Source organism: Microtus ochrogaster, chromosome 5 (genome assembly GCF_000317375.1).
Source record: "Microtus ochrogaster isolate Prairie Vole_2 chromosome 5, MicOch1.0, whole genome shotgun sequence".
NCBI classification, from domain to species: domain Eukaryota; kingdom Metazoa; phylum Chordata; class Mammalia; order Rodentia; family Cricetidae; genus Microtus; species Microtus ochrogaster.
This window is the reverse complement of record NC_022012.1, coordinates 47,726,293-47,747,660: the sequence shown is the minus strand read 5'-3', so window position 1 is coordinate 47,747,660 and position 21,368 is coordinate 47,726,293. Positions and strand designations below refer to the sequence as shown.

Here is a 21,368-nt window from a genome sequence, read left to right as displayed (position 1 = left end):
AAGTAGTGAGGGGGGGGGGGTAGTAGGTAGTAGATTAACAAGATAGATAGGCTAAAGAGTTTTGACTTTTCATCTGCTAAATGTTGGGAAATATTTAACCAAGAGCCAATCATGTTTGAATTTTAGGTAACTTTCTAAGCAATTTGGACCAGGAAGTTAAGAGAGAAAATAATAGTGTAGATATGAAATGATGAAGGTTTGTGAAGGTTTGGACTAGAGTTGTAGTGACCAGGAGATTAGAGTTGAAGATGGTTGTGTTCTAGGTTTTATCACTAACGTTAGTTGTGCAGACTGAGAGAGGGATTTCCAGACAGCTGAAGCATCTAACAAAGGAATACAGCAGGCTTCATAAAAAAACAAATAAAATAATGAACGAATAAATGAAAATAAGAAAAATTATGTGTTTTACACATTATTTTAAAACAGTGAGATTTCTGGAAAGTAGTGGAATCTTGATATAAAAGCATTTGGATGTAATGGCAAGTCAAACTCTCAGCAGTAGAGAAGACTGAAATCCCTGGGCTGGCGGAGATTCTGATCTCACACTGGAGATGGAGGCTTTGGGAATGCTAGACCAGAGTGGACTTGGTTACTATAATCCTAGCACTTAACAGGCTGTGGCAGGAGGATTTCTGAGTTCAAGGACAGCTTAGGTTATATAGGGAATTTTTTTTTACCAGTGTGAGCTATGAAATGAGACTCCATTTCAAAACAAAAAGATAAAAATAGGTCTCAGAAACCATGAGGAAGAGGTATCTTAGCTGCTGAGCCATTTCTTCAGCCTTGCAAGGAGTCACCTTCCGAGCCACAGGAGGAAAATATCCTATGAAGGCCATAATAAAGCCCAGGGTTAACTACAACAGAGAGGTGAAGAGAAGTAGAGTGTCGTCCTAGTGAGAAAATCCCACCCCAAAAGCTGCATGCTGTGTGACTTCATTTATATAGTCCATTTGATATGGCAAAATTATATAAATAAGCAAATTAGTGGTTGTTAGATGATTGGGGATAGATGTAGGGATTGACAAGCCATGTGAGGAAAGTAGGTGTGGCTATAAAAGGGCTGTATGAAGGACCTCTTAGTGATGGAATGTTATATGCCTTGGCTGTACTAGTGTTCATATCCTGGCTATGATGCTGTATCATGGTTTTTTCCTGTAGTGAGAAAGACTGGTAGAAGGTATAAGGGTGATCCTTATGCATTATTTCTTAGAATTGCATGTGAATCTGTATTTTTACCTCAAAATAAGCATGTGAGTTTATATCTCAAAACATTTACTACACGATTCTTCTACATTTCAAACATGCCAGTTTTCCCCTGTTTAAATCATCCTTTAATGTGCATTTCTTTGCCAGTAAGCTGTTCTTTTGCATTTGAAGTGGTTCTCAAAGATGATGGAGAGGTAGTAGGCAGAGCAAAAATAGAGTACTCCTCAAGTACTGATAGCATGTGAGCGACAGGTTATTTGCTGCCTTTACAGAGTTAGCATGTACTTAAGGAGACCGTGTGTCAGCCAGTCACACTTTCTTGCTTCACATCTTTGATTTTAGGAGTGGCTTTTGAGCAGGGTAAAATCCTTCCCACTCCAGAAACAGTTCCTTTTAGACTCAGCAGAGACATCGTGGATGGCATGGGCATCACTGGTGTGGAAGGTGTCTTCAGAAGGTAAGGGAGGAAGGCAGACAATTTTTGCTATCAAGTTTATTATTCAGCTAATAAATTTATATAGATGATGGGATTCAGTGGTAGAATGACATCCCGGTACTTAGTACTAAGGAAAAGACCCTTGGTACAGGCAGTAATCGTTCTTTCCAGCCACCTGGAACTTAATTCAGCATGGCACATGTTGTCACATCTAACGTCCTGGAAGAGGCCCACTTTTATTGTTATTCAACCTTAGCTGACATGCTCTGTTTTTACTGTTTTGTTGGTGCTCACTGTTGGGGGTATTAAAGAGATAGTAGTTTTTTGTATTTATTTTTATTCTTCTCTCATATAATACATTCTGACTTCAGTTCCTCCTCCCTCTACTCCTCTCAAGCACACCCCACCTCCCCTGTCTCCCAGATCCACTCTCCCTCCATTTCCTTTCATAAAAGATCGGGTCTCCCAGGGTTATCAATCAAACATGGCATAACAAGATGCAATAAGACTGGCCACAAACCCTCATATTAGGGCTGGGCGAGGCAACCCAGTAGAAGGGAAACGGTTCCAAGAGCAGGCAAAAGAGTCAGAAACACCAAGCTAGCAGCCATAATATATATGCAGAAGACCTATCTCAGACCCATGTAGACTCCTTGATTGCCGCTTCAGTCTCTGAGCTTCTGTGAGTCCCTTGTTTGTTGATTCTGTTAGCCATGTTCTCCAGGGTCCTCAACCCCTCTGGCTCCTACAGTTCTTCCTCTGACTCTTCAATGGGGGTTCTTGAGCTCCAAGAGGAGGGACCTCATAGAGATCTCCAAATTGGGCTCAAGAGATGATACTTCTGTCTGAAAGAACCATGTTCTAGTATAGTTCAAAGCCAAAGATTTTTTGTAGTTTTCCCAGTAAAGGTCTGTAATCTCAGATTGTAAAAGTAAATTAATACTTGCCCCAGTAATCAATCAAGACAAAGTATTTCATAGCAGTAGTGTCTTTTTTTTTTTTTAAATAAGTGCTGATCTTATAAAATACACACCACATATTTGTATTTATTTATATTAATTTCTGGGACATCTCTTAAATGCTGCCTTTGCCAACTGGTCTGCTTTTTGAAATAAAATTTTGGGAATTTCTAACAAGGATCATCTAAGTATGCATGCATAAGTGCATATAGGCAAAGATGACTGAGATATTGGTGTGCTACAGAATTCATGTTTGTAATGTGTTTCACCTTGCAGATGCTGTGAGAAAACCATGGAAGTTATGCGCAGTTCTCAGGAAACTCTGCTAACCATTGTAGAAGTAAGACATCTGGATTCCTTTACTGGTCAGCCTGCCTTGTTAGGAAGTCACTCATTTAAAGAGCATTGCTCATTTCATGTAGACTGGTGCTGGGCAGCAGCAGAAAGAGACACAGTGGACATTTTCTTACATCACAGTGTTTGGGGTTAGAAACGTGTCTTGGGATAGTGTAGCATTTTTAAGTAATCTCCAATTTCTAAAAAATAAATGAGCACTTTGACATCCTAGACATCCCACTTCAGCCTGTTGCTGTTGTGCTTGCCACACAAGCATGAGGGCCTGAGTTGGTATCCCTAGAAGCCTTATAAAAACCTAGCATAGTAGTGCATGTTTGTAATCCTAGCACTGAGGAGGCGGGGACGGGAGGATCTTTGGCCAGTTAGTATAGCCAAATTGGTGAGTTACCGATTCGGTGATAGGCACTGTCTCAAAAAGAAAATGAATAGAAAAATGATTGAAGAAAACACCTGACATCAACCTCTGGTCCCATCACACCCACACACGTGTGTACATATACATACCAATGTAGCTGTATGTATCCCATATGGGATTGAGATTGGTTTCCATGAAATCAATAATATATGTCATTTTCCCTCTAAATTTCAGAGCTAATTTAATTGCAAATCAGAATACCAACACTGTTAGTTATGTAACTGAAGAATGAGGTTTGCTGTTGAGGCTCTTGTAGTTCTTGTTTGCTATGTAGCTTTGAGACAGTTCATCTGAATGGAGCTGTGTCCTGCAGAACATGTGTTTAAATCAGGTTTATCATCTCATGTAGACCCAGGACAGAGAGGGAAAAAAGTCATACTTCCAGTGCTTATGACATTAATTCTACCCAAGTGAGAATTGTGTGCGTCTGGCAGTCATTACAAAGCTGGTAAGGATGTGTGAGACAAGAACTCAGCTATTTCCTACAGAGAGAAATAAAGGTAGTTGAGTACAGGCCCGACTGCATACAGGTATCACCTATTCTGCTTCTAACGAGTACTGTTAACTGAGTTTGAACCAGATTTTTAGGAACGAAGAAGTAGGAGCATGTGTGTTTTGTAAATCCCTCCTGTGCAGGCAGGGTTGAGAGTCATTTGTATTTCGCTGGCACTATTGAGACTCATAGTAAGGGTGGAGCTGTGTCCTTTAGAAGATTCAATTAGCAGTTTGCCATGCTGGTCTGAGTGAGAGTGTTACATCTGAGAAATGATTTCTGTTCCCACTTACAATACCTCTGTCACTTTAGAACAAACCCACCCTTCACAGTCACACAAAGTTCTATTGTTGCCCCTGGTAAATCAGTCCAAATTTCTGAGAGTCATTTGCCGTGGTTTTCCTAATATTAAGGAACAGTTTCTCTTTCATCACTGCTGTCTCCTGCTCTAGGGCAGTGCTTCCCAATAGTGTTTTGACTCCCAATCCTGAGGTCACTCCTTTTAAAGTCAGTCCCTTCATGGTTTATCAGTGGTCCTGGAGGACACTCAGAGCAGCGGCACAAAATTAAAAGCTTTGATACTGCTGATCTAGTACATGTCCTACAGTTAAAATATGCTGAAGACATTTTACAGTCCTAGCATGTGGATGCTGAGGAAACCCAGTGAAGGTGACTAGAAAGGATTGTGGTCCTGTGATACTGGCCTGGCCTCTGTAACCAAGTATTCTACTTACTACTGAGACTGCCTAAGTCTGACTGAGAAACAAGAAATGTCTGTGTGTACACACAGCAGGGCAGTTTGCTGTTGAGTACTTTACATCCTTTTATTAGATTCACTCCGCTTGGGATCTAATTAATAGAAAGAGAGCCACTGGAGTGGGTAGTAGGATGGTGGTCAAAATGTTAGTTTTGATGGAGCTAAAACTCCATTAGGGAACATGGCTTAAGAGTGAGGTGAAATAGACCTGGAGAGAGAAGGGAGTAAAAACCACAGTGACAGTCTCCTCCAGCTAGGACAGTGTCATCCAGCCTGACACCTGACCCTGGGGGAAGAGTGAACTCAGGATGGGATGAGAACCTTAGAGCTTATATTTAACATAGCTCCTCTGCACAAATACATAACTCATCTCTTAGTCTGCTCCCTCCACCGGCTGCTCGAGACTAGTGTTATTTCATGTGGTTGCTATTGTTGATTGTAATCAACATGCACATCGTTTGTTTTTCTGTCTAGGTCCTTTTGTACGATCCTCTCTTTGACTGGACTATGAATCCTTTAAAAGCTTTGTATTTGCAGCAGAGGCCAGAAGATGAGACTGACCTCCATTCTACCCCCAATGCGGAAGATCAAGAATGCAAACGAAGTCTTAGGTGGGAGATTTTAGGAGGGACCTATTGTTAGTTACTTAGATTTTGTTATTCCCAAGCCTTTAACTGTTGTGCCTCATTGATTTCTTCATGTTTTTTATCCTTAGTGATACTGACCAGAGTTTCAACAAAGTAGCTGAACGTGTCTTGATGAGGTTGCAGGAGAAACTGAAAGGCTTGGAAGAAGGCACTGTGCTCAGTGTGGGTGGACAGGTGAACTTGCTTATCCAGAAGGCCATGGATCCCAAAAATCTCAGCCAACTCTTCCCAGGATGGAAAGCTTGGGTGTGACCTTCAGCTCAGAAATTACTCTAAACTCAAGACTTCAGAAATTACATATCAGCCACCATATTTGGATGGAAATTAGTTAATAACTGCTTTTGAACCAGTTTTCTCCTTGATACATACCAGCCAAAAATTAATATTTCTGCTCTTGTATGTTAGGATGAATGTTGACTCTTAAGATCATGCTTGTATTGTTTTCAGTGGGATCACTGAGGTGCACAGTGACCTGAAGCCAGTGGGAGCAGCAGAGTGAGTTTTGCTTTGGTGTGTGTTAGGACGAGTTTGTAACTCTTGCTCTAAGCAGTCTTTAGTTAAAGCAAGTTCCCAGACAGTCACTGTGTGAGCATGTGTGTGCGAATTCCAAAGTACTTAGTAATACTGTAGAAAGGGTAGACGTTAAAATTATAACTGTCACTATATCATGGGAAACTCACATTAAAATAAATGTTGGACTGGAGTGTAGCTCAGTATAGAACAAGTGCCCAAATTGTCTGAGGCCCCAAGTTCAAACCAGAATTGCAGATTAAAGGGGTGGCAGGGAATGGAGTAAAGGGTGTTGAAAACAAAGTAGTATAGGTTGAACACACTTAGTTTCAAAGTCCAAAACATGAAATGTTCCGGTATCCAAAGCTTTCTGACATATTGAGCACATTTCAGAGGTTCAGATTAGGCGCATAGCTAGTCATAGCTTGCAATCGTCACAAATGCTTTACAATCTGAAAATATCCAAAACCAGATGCAGCTCTGGTCCTCGGCACTTTTAGGAGAGGACACTGAATAAACTTGCACTTAAGAAATGGTCTGCTTTCAAGCCAGGCATGGCAGGACTGTCAGAGCTACACAGAGAATCCCTGTCTCTAAAACCAAAGCAGAAGAAATGTTCTGATTTCAGTTGCAGGATCACTCAGTGTTCCCAAGTGATGAGGTCTGGAGAGGAAGAGCATGTGTAGCTAGTGGTGTTTAAGTGAGTTCTGTGCTCTTCCTCTTTCAGACCCTCTAGTGTTCACCGCTGCTGTATGTTTCTTTCTTACCTTTCTCCTAGTTCATGAATTCACCTGTTAACTACATCTCATCTCCTAGATTCCTTCAAAAATTGTTTTTCAGGGTTGACAATGTGGCTCAGTAGGTGAAGCGCTTGCCATACAAGTTCCGCCTGAGTTCCGCCCCGAGAACCCATGTAAAGCTGTTCTCTGACCTCCACATGCTTGCCATGGCACGTGCATGTCCACACACATACAACAATGAAGCTTATTTTTATTTTTACAAGGGAAAAAGTAGATTTTATTTTCAGCTGTGTGCTCTGGAACTAACAGACCTACCTGCTTCTGCCTCCCAGGTGTTGGGATTAAAGGTGTGCATCACCATATTCAGCCTAATTAACTTTTCGCGTCCTTTTCTGACACTCACCGTCTTAAACGTCTCATTCTGTGATCCCTCTGATAGTTTTATTAAGTCAAATGCTAGGTGTTTGTATTGTTGATTCTTGAGTTTGGTGGGCTAGTTTGTCATTTTGAAAGGTGAGCTCATTTTCAGCCCCCTTCTCACACGTGTGTGTGTGCGCAAGACTCCTGCATGGCCTAGGTTAAGAGTGATTCTTCAAGAGAGTTTGCTCATGTCTCATCCCCAAGGACATCACAGACATTCCTTGGCTACAGGCTCTAGGTCTCAGGAATAGTGTAGGTCTCAGGAATAATGTAGATTGCTGAGAGCAGAAGAGTCTCCCAGGCCATGACAGAGGCCTCTGTCATCTCTGTGCAGATAGGCAGAGTGTTGTACTGATACCCTTTTCAGTGAAAGCTAAGCCTCATGTGCATCAAGATGGCAGGGTGAAGGGAGGTACATCTAATGTCTCTCCCTTGCTGTTTGCAAGCCTAAGATTCTTTAGTCCATACACACACACACACACACACACACACACACACACACACACACACATACATATCGATACACATATGGATGTTTGCATTATTGTGTATATATATATATATATATACACACATACAGAAAGCCAAACTCTTGTTTTCTGCAAACTATTACGAAAATTATTTTGCATTTTAACTTTCCTGCTTTGTGTCTTTTGTCAGAATTTGGATATTATGAATATTTGTTATCTACTTACTATAGTAATCAAGAGGATGTGTTGAACTTAGAATGTCTTTAAGAAAGTGTTGACCTCCTCATAGAGAATGATATTAGCTAATAACGGCTAGTTAAATGAATTTGTAATGTTTCTGTAGTTAAATCACTGAAGAGGTTGGAATAATATAATTGATCCATTCTTCACCCTTGAATTATATGCCACAAACATATTTTATCGATGACTTTGAAAAGTTTATAATAGGTTTTCAGGTAAACCTAGAAGCAGCTAATTGAAATATAAAAAGATTAAGTTATATTTTTGACAAACTTGAGTAAGATGGGCAGTTACAAGGAGCCAATGAGGTGAGACTTACAGGTATTAAAATTCAGGTATTTCCTTTATGCCAAGTACCTGACATGTCTATCAGCAGTATGTTTGATTCCTACAACCAAAACTTGTAATATTGGATGGTTTTCTTTTTTTTAATGCTTTGAAAAAAAATTTTTTTACTGTACTCATTGTTTAAATCCATGACAAGTGCTTCACCTATACACATAAAATTACTAAATTGTTTTATCAGACCCCTTTTAATATACAATATATACACCTATAGAAAAAGGAAGTAGGAAAATATTAATAGATAAAAATATAGCATATAGACAGAGTACTTATGCATTCCAGCCTTGTTTGAGTGACAGGTAAAGAAACTTGTTACAAGTCATAATGCCACCATATCTGCTAGGAAAAGACCGCGGCATCTCTGAGTCACCTTAGAAAAGCCATATTCCTGTTTTGCTTTTGAAAATAATTATTCGTAGGTTTATATTTATTAAGTATATCCTTAAGCCTTTCATCACTTTAGAAACCTATAAAATTAGCAAACTAAGCTACATTTTAGTAAATCTTTTGATCCCAGAAAGCAAAACTGGGCAACAGACCTATATACAAAGTACACAGTTGAAATCTTTGGGCAAAAACCAACAAGAATGTTAATGGATGAGTAGCTCTCCTAGTCCAGTCCTATCAAACTGTGGATCACAGCGGGCGGATGAGCATGCCCAGCTGCTGCTGATGTGTAAATTCTTTTCATGATGAACCTATATAAATAACGCTACGGTTAGGCTAATAATAGAAAAATACTGTTTGTAGCATACTATAATTAGAGAAAGTATATAAACACAGAAAAATAATCTATGCCTTTTACCTGTCAGGAAAAATGGCAACAATATTGTGATATTTATTACCTTACAATAAATTTCATTGATTGTAAGTTGAGCCACGATGATTAAAACCTTATAGCATGATTTTGCATACCATCAGTTCATTAGATAATCAGCAGATATATAGCCCTTGAATTTTCCAAAACCTTCTTAGTTTCTCATGTGTAAAAGTGGGAAACCCTCAGAAACAGAAATGTTGAAGTCACCGTATCTGTACAACTCAAAGATTCAAAATACCAGCATCCTACATACAAGCAATAAATAAGTCGGACTTTCGTTCTGAATGCCTTAGCTATACACTAAGTGCCCTTTTCCTGAGAGAAGAAAATGTGCGTATAAGGCTGGGTTTATGTTTTACAATGACTCTTTAAAACATATATTTTTGATGGGCAAATTGTATTCCAAATTTTTTTTAGGTAGCCGGCATTCAAAACATTGGTATACCTTCTATTTTATGAAGAAATAATTTTAAAGTGTCAGTTGGAAATTTTTCATGCTGCTGATTAGTCATTATCTTGTTAACTGATGCCATCAGATATCCCATTTTATATCCAGAGAAAGTAAAAGTTGGAAAAGGTTACTTGTCTGAGGCCAGAAGACATTGCACACAAGTATTATATAAGCAGTCTCTTCAGTTGAAGAGCTTTTAGTAAAAAGAATCTGGCGTTCACTGTGTATAAGTCAGTGAAAGTCAGTGAAAAGCAAATAGAGAAGCTGCTAGAAAAGGAAGTTAGACAGCTGGTGTGTCTAGAGTGAGGGAGGCAACAGTCCCTCTTCCAACCCTGTGCACCCTCAGAGTGGTCCCAAGTCAGGCCCCAAATGTAAGGTCGTCATAGTGTTCACTTAAAATGGGGAAAAGATTGTGCACCTAGAAATCTGTCACAAATTTAAATATGGTAAAAGGAACAAAAGCAAAAAGGAAGAACTTTGGGCACCTTAAGGTTTATAATAACCGCCTTTTTAAGTAGAAGGCCAGTATGGAATAGGGAAAGTGCCATTTCAAGTGTTTTAGTTGCACCTTAATGAAATTATATATTTTATATAGATGTGTTTAGTGTTATTAAATGTAATCTGTTACATTGTTACCTGAATGTTACAAAAAAATTTAATAAAGAATTATACAAGTTTATGTTAACGGTACAAGTGTATGTCCATTTTATGAAATACTTGATATGTGCCAGTCACTGGGCTAGTTCCTAGGGAGACAGCAGTGAGCACAGAAGTCAGCACTCGGTTCAGAATCCAGGTAGGAGGACTCCCGGCTGTGTTCTTGGCTGTGCCTTAGAAAATGATCAAGTTGACATTTCTCAAATCTGAAAAACTAAGTTGCACCAGGATATGACAAATAAAGATCCTGATATCCTAAATGTGATGTTTCATTTTATCATATTGTTTTAAAATAAATTCATTCTTCTTGAGAGTTTCATGTTCCGCTGTGCAGCTTCTGGCAAAATGAACTTTGTATACAGTGTAGTCAGAGTGTCCAGAAAGATTGGGTTCAGACTTAGTAAAAATCTCATATAATGGAATTATTCCTTGGAATAAAAGCCCCCTACTTTGCTCTGGCAGGATGCATGGTTTTGTATACAGCAGGAGTAAGAGTGTGCACTTTGCAGTACATTGCTCCTTCCCTTCTGTTCGCTTATCGTTCATTGTCATCACCAATTTCACAGGTAGTTAAATCTTTTCTGCAAGGACTTCCCTTCAACGCTACCCAAGTCTTAGAGTTTCTGTTGTGGAGATCCTCATACTGTTATCTCATTTCTTCTTCGGCACCATTGTGGTTTTTATACGGTATCTTTTGTCTCTTATTATTATTTGGAATTTAAGGTGCTTACTCTCCATGGAAATGTTACCTATTCTTTCTAGAAACTTATGTTGGTTCTTTTAGCCCCAGTGGTTCTCAACCTTCCTAATACAGTTCTCATATAGCTGTTGTCCTCAGCCATAGGATTGTTTTCATTGCTACTTCACAATTATCATTTTGCTACAGTTATGAACTGTAAAGTAAATCTGTAGTTTTCAGTGGTCTCAGTTGACCCTTACAAAAGGGTCATTCAATCCCTGCCACAGGGGTCACATCCCACAGGTTGAGAACTGGTGTTTTAGGTGCTCATATCTGCTATGAATAATTATTTTTTTCCTCCCAGATCTAATACTGTTTTGTTACTTTATCTTCCTCTGCTCTTGGCCACAGCCTCTGCTTGGGCAGCGATAACGGAAGATAGAAGCCATCATGTTTGAACAGTCCTATGGCTCATGGCCAACGCTCAAGTGTCAGTGTTTCCCCATTTTCTGTTTCCTGAAGGGTTTTTAGTGAGGCGTCTGTGTCATTTTTCCTGGACTGCTGTGAAGCTTTGGGGTTTGGGTTAACAGTTACTGCACTTGCTGTAAATGACCACTTTCTGAAAGTGAGCGTGTCACTTTGGTGTTCACACTGTTAGGTTTCCTAAAATTAAGTCAGCCATACACTTTCAGCACCTGAGAGTTGGTGGGATCTTTAGGAGGTAGGCCAGTGCAGGTAGGGGAGAGGCAGGTTATGACCTTTGAACTCATAAAGTGGATGCCTCTTTATGTTGCTGCTCCCTGTCTTTGAAATGATCAGCTTTGCAAGACAACTTGCTCCCTGGCGTGATACTGTCTCACCACAGAACCTGAAGTGAAGGAGTCTGATAAATTGTGTACCTTAGGCATTTTACCCCAACAATAGAATGCTATCATAACATACATGGGTATGTGGACATCTTTTTAGGACTCTGTCCTTAGTTCTCTGGTATAAAACCAGAAATGGTGTCCTTTTGTTTGGGGCTTTTTTTTTTCACCTTTTAATTCTCACAATGTATGATTTCTTGAGATTGAAAACATATGCCATCAGGTTAAGTGTTTCTCCTCAAGAGGGCTTCTGTTATTTGTTTTTAGGTGTATGGATGGGTTTTTGCCTGCGTTTATGTCTGTCTACCACTCACATGTTGGAAGATGGCAGTAGATTGGCTAGAACTGAAATTAGATAGTTGTGAGTCACATGTCAGTGCTGAAAATCAAACCTTGGTCTTTGGGAAAAGCAGTTGGTGCTTTCAACCACTAAGCCAATTCTCCAGCCCCGGTGTATAGTTTCTTTCTGGTAAGTCTTCACAGCCCTTTCTCTCAGGCTTTTGGAAATAAACAGAATATTGTTTCTTATAGCTACCCCACTACAGAGGCACAGAACCTAAGGCATATTGATTCTCTGTGTGTGCATGTGTGTAAATTTACTGATCATGTCTGATCTTCATTCTCCTCTCCTGGGGAGGTTTCCTCCTCCCTTTTATTTCCATGTGACACGAGTGCCTGTTGGTTTTGCTATGTCTGACTTTTATTTTATTTAACATGATACTCTCCAGATCTTTTTTCTCCCAGATGCTAGGTGACATGATTTTACTTTTTATGGCTAAATAGTACTCAGCTGTATATATAAACTACATTTCTTTTTCTAGAAGAGGATGATTTATTGATGAGGTATTTAAATCACTGTTAGCTGTATTTGGATATGTCTGTCCCTGAGGCTACTCCAAAAAATTCAAAGCAAAACTACTGTGTGATCCAGCAGTGGTACTTCTGGTGTTTATCTAAAGGAAACCAACGTATCAAAGAAATCCAAGCTTCCTACATTCACTGCTTCCATCCAAAGGCACCAAACTAAAGGAGATGGAACCCTGAGCACCCAGATTCGACGGGTACACGTTGTATATGCATTGTGAAATACACTCCCCCCCCCCCCGAGATGTGTGAATTGTTACCTGTGCATCATTTAAAAATACTTAAGTGGACAGTTCAGGAAAAAACAAGTGAGGGCCATTTGTACAGTGAATGAGCTCTGCCCTGAGCAACTGTGCTAAAAGCAAATTGCATTTGGAGGGTTTTTTTTTTAAACAACCTAAATATACTTTATTTTAAGTGTGATTTCAGACAACTACAGTTTATCAGAATACCAGGAAGAACTATACACTGTCCAGTGTAGTATTTCTGAAGTCCTCCTTAATAGGAGCAAACATATACAAAAGTCATTACAGTCGAAATAGTCAGTCTCTAGGCTTTAACTGAAAAATGGGCTTGAAGGGCCATTGCTCAGAAAAGGGAGTCCTTTATGGCTTCATTCCAAACATGGAATTGGGTGTTAAGCTAGTGAACTGTGGCCTTACGTAAGTATTTTCATAGTAATTACCCTCATATGGCCCTTCCGTTGGTGCCTCTGACTCATCATAGTTATCATACAGGTTTTTCTGGATTTGTTGAAGCCTCACATCTAAAAAGAAATGACAGATGGTTACAACAGTACCCTGTCTGTAAGTCCTTCCCGTCACACTTTGAACACATGTCCTTATTGCTGGTTAACAGAAATTCTCAATGTCCCCATCTCTGTTCATTCTATTTTAACCACTGTTCCTCTCTACACAGGTCTCTGTATGACCCAAGTTCTAGGTGTGACCTACCAAAAAAATACCTCTGTAATTTGGGGCAGTCGTTGATGTTCTGTAAGCCCAGGTCTTCATCTGTAAAATTTAAGATTGTGGTAGCACCTGCTGCATGGTGTATATACCCCCATGGGGGTCAGAGGATGTTGTGAGGTATCCTTCTCATGCTGCCCTAAAATCTCACTGAACATGGAGCCTCTCGGATCCACGTGTGTCCACTCCCTCATGCTATGGTTACAGGCACCCACAAGCTCTGCCTGGCCTTTCTTGCGCCAGGGTCTTTAAGCTTGCACAGTAAGTGGTCTTCTCTACTAAGCCATTCAAAGAACCTGCCTGGATTTGTGATAACTAAATGAGATGGTCCATTGTGTTTGGAATGAGTGCTTTGTAATTAGCTAGAGCCGTTTCTTCACTCCCAAATGAACTATCTTGTCCGTTTATGAATCTGCTCTGGATACCTGCCCCATCCAGCCCCTGTGTACACACATGCACACCCTGTCTCTTTGTTTTGTTTTGTTTCTGAGACAGGGGTCTTTGTATTATGTCACCCTGGCTATCCTGGGAACTTAATATGTTGATCAGGCTGGCCTTGAACTCAGAGAATGCCTGCCTACCTCAAGTGTTTGGCTTTCTCTAGCTTCTTAAAGGGTAGCACACATATTCCCCCGGTGCCACCATCTTTCCTCAGTATTTAAGATAGTTTTCCCTTACCCTTATCAATATGATAATTGGAAGGAACATATTTTTACCATAACCTTTCATAACTTAGTAATTCATATTGTTTCCTTTTTTGTATCTGTCATGTATATTCTTCATCAGTAAATCACTTAAGTGTGTACTTCTTGTGATTTCTGTAGCAATGCTTTAATCTCCTTGCCCTTTATTATAAAGACAGTTACCAAAATTGTTCTGTAGAAGGCCATTGTAATGGTTCGACTTGGCTGTCAACTTTACTCTGTCTGGAATCAGCTATCCCATGAGGAATTTGCTTTACCGGGTTAATTGAAGTAAGAAGGCCCACCCACAATATGGGTGGCACCTTTTGGTGGCAACCCAAAATAAGAGAAGGTGGAAAGGAAAGGCTCGCTTTGCCTGCCTTCTTTCATTATATTGGCAAGTTCATCTATGCTGTTGCTGCATTCTTTCTCTGAGAGCAGAATCAGCTTCTTCAGGTTTCTGACATGTCCTTAAGGTCAGCAGCTCTCCAGGGACCCTTCCAGCTTCCAGTGCTGACGTTGCACCCAGCCCCCATGGAATGAGCAGCTGCGGGATTCTCAGACTGTCCCATGGGAGCCGTTGCTGGACTATACAGATTACACCATATAAGACAGTCTAACAGATCAGCACTGACTCCATTAATCCCCAATGTAAAAACTGCTTGGTGTGTTTGGGGAACAGGCGTGGGTCTGGAAAATGAAGAGCATGAGTGAAATGCGGGACATGTCCATGTAGGTACAGCCAGAGGCCATGGTTTATATGTGGAAAGCGTGTATTTGAGGCAGCAGACTATGACAGTGTTTCGGCTGTGAATTCTTAACCTGCTTTAGTTCAAATCCCAGCACAGACTGGCTTTGAGCAAGTCATATCGTCTCTCCTCCCTCAGAAAATGCAGATAATGGAACCTGTTTCATATGTTTGAAACTCTCTGAACATAGCGGACAGTGAGGACTACTGAGAACTCAAGAACAATGGCAATGGGTTTCTGATCCTACTGCACGTACTGGCTTTGTAAGAGCCTAGGCAGTTTGGATGCTCAACTTACTAGACCTGGATGGAGGTGGGGGTTCCTTGGACTTCCCACAGGGCAGGGAACCCTGATTGCTCTTCGGGCTGAGGAGGGAGGGGGACTTGATTGGGGGAGGAGGAGGGAAATGGGAGGCGGTGGCAGGGAAGAGATGGAAATCTTTAATAAATAAATAAATAAAATTCATTCTCCACAGTAGTTGCTAAGAGTTCACACTATCTGTTGTGTGTAGAATGGCCCTGGGCAATATCAGCATGGGAACCATCGCAGAGGGGATGATGGGCAATCACATGCTGGATTTGAGTGGCAGCAGTGAGCTGGGAGGAAGTGAACAACGAATTAAAACGATAGCTCATATCGATGGGGTGATATGTGTTGGGCAGTATCCTAAGCTCTGCTAAGTGTCAAGCCCTAGTCTACGCTTCTTCTCTGTGTTATAACAACAGCAGAACAGGAACTCAAACCCAGACTCCACACTCTAACTGCTCCGCCTGGCTGCTTCTCATACAAGGTAGCAGAGTTACATTCTGGTCACAGGTAAATAAATCATAGTCTTTGACGGTTGTGCTGGTTGGTTGTGTCAACTTGACAAAAACACAGACATGGGTAGAAAGACTCCTAACTGAGAAATGCCTCTTTAAAAGACTGGCCTGTAAGCAAGCCTGAGCTATGGCTTTGACCAGTGATGGGGTTGGAGGGCCCACCTCTTGTGGGCATTGCCATCCCTGGGCAGGTGGTCCTGGGTGGTAAGAAAGCAAACTGAGAAAGCCACGGAGAGCACAGGAGGCAGCACTTCATGGCCTCTGCATCAGCTCTTGCCCTGCCTTCTGGGATGATGGAGTGTAATGTGGAGTGTAGGTGAAATAAGCCTTTTCCTCCCCAAGTTGTTTTCGGTCCCGGTGTTTTATCACAGCGTAGAAACCCTAAGCCGTTAGACTCATTGTACTTCTGTGGCATAATGGTAGGATTCAGTGTGGAATGGAACTTAAACATTTCCAACATTTGGAGGCATTCATTTTGCCAAATCTAGCTTGCCCACTGGAAGTCATTACTGAGACCATGAGCTATACAACTTTCAAAACTTTTATCCTGCCTTAAATAAAATGGAAAACCTATTTTCAAATGAGAGCCCAGCATATATATAAAGATAGACATGACAACCATGACCTGACATTTATATCCACGTGTGCATACACACATTCTTCAGATAATGATGAATATGTACAGCTCATTTGGACCCATATAGGTTTTTCCATAAAGTATTGCTAAAAACCACCTACTTTGGACTGGAGAGATGGCTTAGTGGTTAAGAGTACTGAGTGTTCTTGCAGAGGACCCATGTTCAGTTCCCAGCATCCGTGTGTTGGCACACAACTGTAACTCCAGTTTCAGGGGATCTGGTGCCTCTTTTAGCCTCCACAGGCACTTCATGCATGGGGTACGCTTACATGGAGGCAAGATTCTCATACACAAAAAACCAATCACCTACCTTTTAACTTAGCTGAAGACTTGCTTGTAGCAGTTTCTTTCCAGGTAGCAATATATCTGTAACATATTATATGGGCATTAAATTGACTTATTACTAAATAAAGCTAGTTAACAATGCCTAATGGTCGCATCTTCACTAGCCTCAGTGTCTGGTTTTCATGACTTTACCACCTCCTAGTGGGTCACACGTGATTATAAGGCAATCTCCAAGACGAGTTACAAGAGGTTCAAATGGAACCGCTGGCCATGGTGGCGCACACCTTTAACTCCAGCACTCCAGAGACAGGTAGGCAGATCTCCTAGTTCCAGGACAGCTGAGGTTACGTAGTAAGACCTTGTCTCAAAATAATGAGGCGCTTGTAAAACAAATTCACCTGTAAGTGTATTTATTCAGATTTTTTAGAGGTCTTTCCAAGAAATTACTAACTTACCAATTTTCCTGTAGGGAGAAATGGCAGATTCTGAATTTTCCTCACAGGATGTGTCAGTAAACCAATTATAACTGAAGAGAACAGTAATGGGGACCTGATGCCATCAAAGCCTAGGGAGATTGCTGTTTACCGCCGCCTAGGACCAGGCCGCCACAGAACCTAACTGCATCAGACACCGTGTGTCTGCAGGCAGAAGTGCCGCTTGTACACTCGCAGCAATCACCTCGCCTGAGTTCTTGTCTGGGTACAGCGAAACACTTTGCTTTTTATTTACTTAACTGGAGTGAACTTCAAGAAGTATGTAATTTGGAAACATTTAGGCAAAAAATGTGGCTCTTCAGCTCTCTCACCATGTCAAAAGAAGGTGTGTTCATCCCACAGAGTCTAACAGAGAGATGACTGGCAGCATGGGCTTGTCTAGGCCAGCATCTCCTCAGACGTGATGACAAGGACATCTCCGCCAGCATCTCCTCAGACATGATGACAAAGACATCTCTGCCAGCATCTCCTCAGACATGATGACAAGGACGTCTCTGAATAATGGGAAGTTTCTCTTTTATCACCTACTTCCTCTGGTCTCTTCCTCGCATTCTGTCAATGGCTGACACCTCAATTCTTCCTGTCCCCTTTTAACTCCCTCTTTCTAACGTCTCCCATTTCTTTACCATCTTTATAATTTTTCTCTTTGCCCATGCAATATCCACAGTTCTTGTTGCAGCTGAATATGCATTGAACGTTTTAACGGCGATGCTGAGGTACGGCTTGTTGGCTCTACAGTCCACTCATGGTTCAGAGACGGTTAGTATATTCAGAGTTGTGCATTTTCTCCACAGTCCGTTTTCAAACATTGTCATTACAGCCAGGAGACACTCAACGTTCCTTAGTTGTAACCTCCCTGTAATCCCCGGTCCACAGCCTCAGGTAACCACTGCTAATATATGTCGTCTCTAAACTTACTTATTCTGCGTATATCACTTGTAATTAAGCTGCTATCACGTGACAATTCCATGGGCATCATGGCACGTACCAGAATTTCTCTGCTCTGCTGCTGAGCAATCCTACATTGTGCAAACAAACTGCGCTTTACTTGCCTAATCCAAACCTGATGGACATTTGGATTACTTCTAAGTTTTTCCTCGCTGTAAAATGTTTCTGTGAACGTTTGGCTAGTCTTTGCATGGATGTACATTTTCCTTTTCCTTTGTGCAGCCTCTGGAGTGGTATTGCTGGGTTACATTGCAACACTTGAGCAATCACCAGCCATCTCCCAGAGTGGCAGAACCACCGCACATTCCTGCCAGCGGTGTATCAAGGCTCCACTCAGCACTCCTGCCAGCACTCGTTACTAGCCACGCTGGTCGTGTCAAGTCCCCACTGCGCTTTCAGCTGGCGTTCACCTGATGACTGTATTGAACTGAAATTCCCACCACACAAAATCCTAAAAATACCTTTCAATGGCCATTTAAGTTACTGGTACAATTTTTTAATATCTAAAAAGAGTTGACCATATAGATTGAAGCTATTTCTTTACATAATTAATGCAATTAAATTAAAGCTTTATATATGTTATATATTTATATTTAAATAATATTTATATATAAATCTTTAATTTATTTAATTTACATAATGCAATTAAAGCTTTATATAAATATAATACACCTATATTAATATATAGTATAGTAAAACTTTATATATAAAGCTTTTATGTATATTTTTATATAAAGCTTTAATTATTTACATTAATTATATGAATTTATTTATATTAATTATGTAAAGAAATAGCTTCAATCTATATGGTCTACTCTTTTTAGATATTAAAATTTTTATTTTTTTCTGTTTCTGAATCCCAAAGTAAAACAGTAAATTAGACATAGCTGCTGTAATCTATTCTTCTGCCTTGTTATATTTTCTCAAAATCAGTTATTCCTTTTCTGTTTTAGACAAATTATATTTTTAAAGGTTATGTTCATAACCCAAGATTCAACCTGGAAACAGGAAGTTCTAGAAAGAAAAATACATGACTTCATCCCCCTATGAGTGGCTGTAACTTACTCATCAAAGTTGAGTGTGTTCGTCCAGTTCAGCACTTCGTCTACTTCCCATTCCATCACAGAATCTACGCCGCCATCTTCAATACTCTTGATTAGTCCTTTTGTGGCTTTGTGAATTAGGCCTAGCGTTTCAAGATGGGTCGCCTTGGCCTCTAGGCTTCCCAGGTAGTACCTAAATAAGGGAAAAGAAGTGACACACATCCTTTGCAATAAGTGATTAGAAGTGAATACAATTGATATATGTTTATATATTAAAATTATAAATTAAATCAAGCTTTTGTTCTGTATACTTCTAAACTAAGACCAGTATGATAGACTCTTCCTGGGGCAAACTAATCACTAACCAGAAAGACTTCACTTACTCAGCTGCTGTAAGTTTCATAACAAAATCTGAACCCAATTCTGAGACGACTCTTAGAGACTAAGCCAGCTCTCTGGTCTTACAGGTGAAGAACTAAGACCAGGAGGCGTCATGTGACTTCTACAAAGTCACGAGGCTAACAGCAAGTGAAGGGGAAAGGAGATTTATCTACATCTTAGTGTCTTATACACTGCATAATTTTCATATCTTTCTTTAAAAAAGACAGCCATTTGTGGTGGTTGTTTCTGCTTTCTTATATAAAAAATTGAGACTTGGAGAAGTCAAGGAATTGCAAATTTGACTCTGAGCACATGCTCCTTCTGACTGGATACTATCTTAAGCATTAGTTTAAGGTCCATGTTCCTACCAAACATGAATAGGGAGACATTAGTAGTTCTTACCAAGAACAGGGAACACAGAAATTCATTGAGAAGACGAATATATCATCAGCAGACTTTGTCATCATTACTAGACCTGAGCTACAAAAAAATGCCTAGAGTAGGCCTGAACCTGTAGTAAACGGACATAAATAATGCTTTGCCCTGGTGCGGAAGAATTGTCTGTATTCTGTCAATCATGTTTTAAATAAATACTGATTGGCCAGGCAGGAAGTATAGGCCGGTGAACCAAACAGGAAGTAGAGGTGGGGCAATTAGAACAGGAGTATTCTGGGAAGCAGGGAGCTCTTCCTGCACTCCTGCCCAGACCACTGAAGAAGCAGGATGTGATCTGCTCCACTGTGAAAGGTAACATAGATAAGAACAATGGGTTAATATAAGTTATAAGAGTTAATAAGAAGCCTGACCTAATGGGCCAATCCGTTTTATAACTTATGGAGATCTCTGTGTGATTTTCTTTGGGACTTGCCAGCTGTGGGGTACCAGGTGGGACAGAAACCCCAACAAGCAAGCAGGCCCCTCATGTTACATTGCCCCCAGAGTGCCTAAGGAAATAGTGCTCCCACAATGCTCCTCATTGTATGCAAACACTCATTTTGGGAGAGTCTGAACCTGCTGTTGCATGCAGCATATCCAGGAGCCACTGACGAGGCAGGGAAGTAGTTTATTTCCATGGCCACCTGGAAGCAAAGCCAGTGTCCTTTGCTGCGCCAACATTCAAAGAGACATGACTTTTTACTCCAAGGGCCCATTTGTAAAGTTAGTCCAACTTAACCACCAGGTGTAGACACAGAAGTATGGAGAAAACAAGGTAACATGAAACTTCCAAGGGACCAGAACTCTAGCCACAGACTTCAAAAGGAAAGTATACTAATTAAATGCCTATTCAATATTTAACAAATCTGAGAAAACTCAGCGAGATACAGGAGAATTACATACAGAAAATTCAACAAAATTGGGGAAATTAATGAATGAAATTTCTAGCAGATACAGATAAGGAAATCTTTACAAATGAGGAATTCATTATTTTAAATTAATCATGCAGTTGAGAGATTCATCATTGCATTAAACCAAGAGAAAAAAATGAACATAAAGATAGGCCTTTTGTGATATCTTAGATGGAAAAAATGAAGAAAAACTCTGGGACACAGTGGCACTGTTAAAATATTTGAATCAGTACAAGATGTCAAAAAGTAGACGGAGCAGTGTGAAGAAGCAGCGAGAACGACCCCCGGACGAACCCGAGCCGCGCACCGCTGCAGCCCCGCGTTCAGCGCCAACGCTCCCCCCACGCCGCCGCCATGCCCAAAAGAAAGGCTGAAGGGGATACTAAAGGAGATAAAGCCAAGGTGAAGGACGAGCCACAGAGAAGATCGGCAAGGTTGTCTGCTAAACCTGCTCCTCCAAAGCCAGAGCCCAAGCCTAAAAAGGCCCCCGCAAAGAAGGGAGAGAAGGTACCCAAGGGGAAGAAGGGGAAGGCTGATGCTGGTAAGGGTGCCAATAATCCTGCAGAGAATGGAGACGCCAAAACAGACCAGGCACAAAAAGCTGAAGGTGCTGGAGACGCCAAGTGAAATGTGTGCGTTTTTGATAACTGTGTACTTCTGGTGACTGTACAGTTTGAAATA

At 40.7% G+C, this 21,368-nt stretch overlaps 2 protein-coding genes and 1 pseudogene across 2 annotated transcripts in view; 2 read left to right on the top strand and 1 right to left on the bottom strand.

Annotated features, from left to right (window-relative positions):
- Positions 1-5,970, top strand: part of Atm (ATM serine/threonine kinase) — a 103,213-nt gene extending 97,243 nt beyond the window's left edge. Inside the window, exons 61-64 of the mRNA XM_026779117.1 lie at positions 1,549-1,663; positions 2,878-2,941; positions 5,098-5,234; positions 5,339-5,970. Of these exons, the coding sequence (XP_026634918.1) occupies positions 1,549-1,663; positions 2,878-2,941; positions 5,098-5,234; positions 5,339-5,522 (500 nt within the window). The 3' untranslated portion in view covers positions 5,523-5,970. The remainder of the gene's footprint in view (positions 1-1,548; positions 1,664-2,877; positions 2,942-5,097; positions 5,235-5,338) is intronic.
- Positions 5,971-12,712: 6,742 nt separating this feature from the next.
- The window catches only part of C5H11orf65 (chromosome 5 C11orf65 homolog), a 33,996-nt gene continuing 25,340 nt past the window's right edge, over positions 12,713-21,368 (bottom strand). The window contains exons 7-9 of the mRNA XM_005347354.3: positions 18,983-19,153; positions 16,501-16,556; positions 12,713-13,098 (exon numbers count right to left, since the gene is read on the bottom strand). Of these exons, the coding sequence (XP_005347411.1) occupies positions 12,938-13,098; positions 16,501-16,556; positions 18,983-19,153 (388 nt within the window). The 3' untranslated portion in view covers positions 12,713-12,937. The remainder of the gene's footprint in view (positions 13,099-16,500; positions 16,557-18,982; positions 19,154-21,368) is intronic.
- LOC101979736 lies at positions 20,955-21,361 on the top strand (annotated as a pseudogene).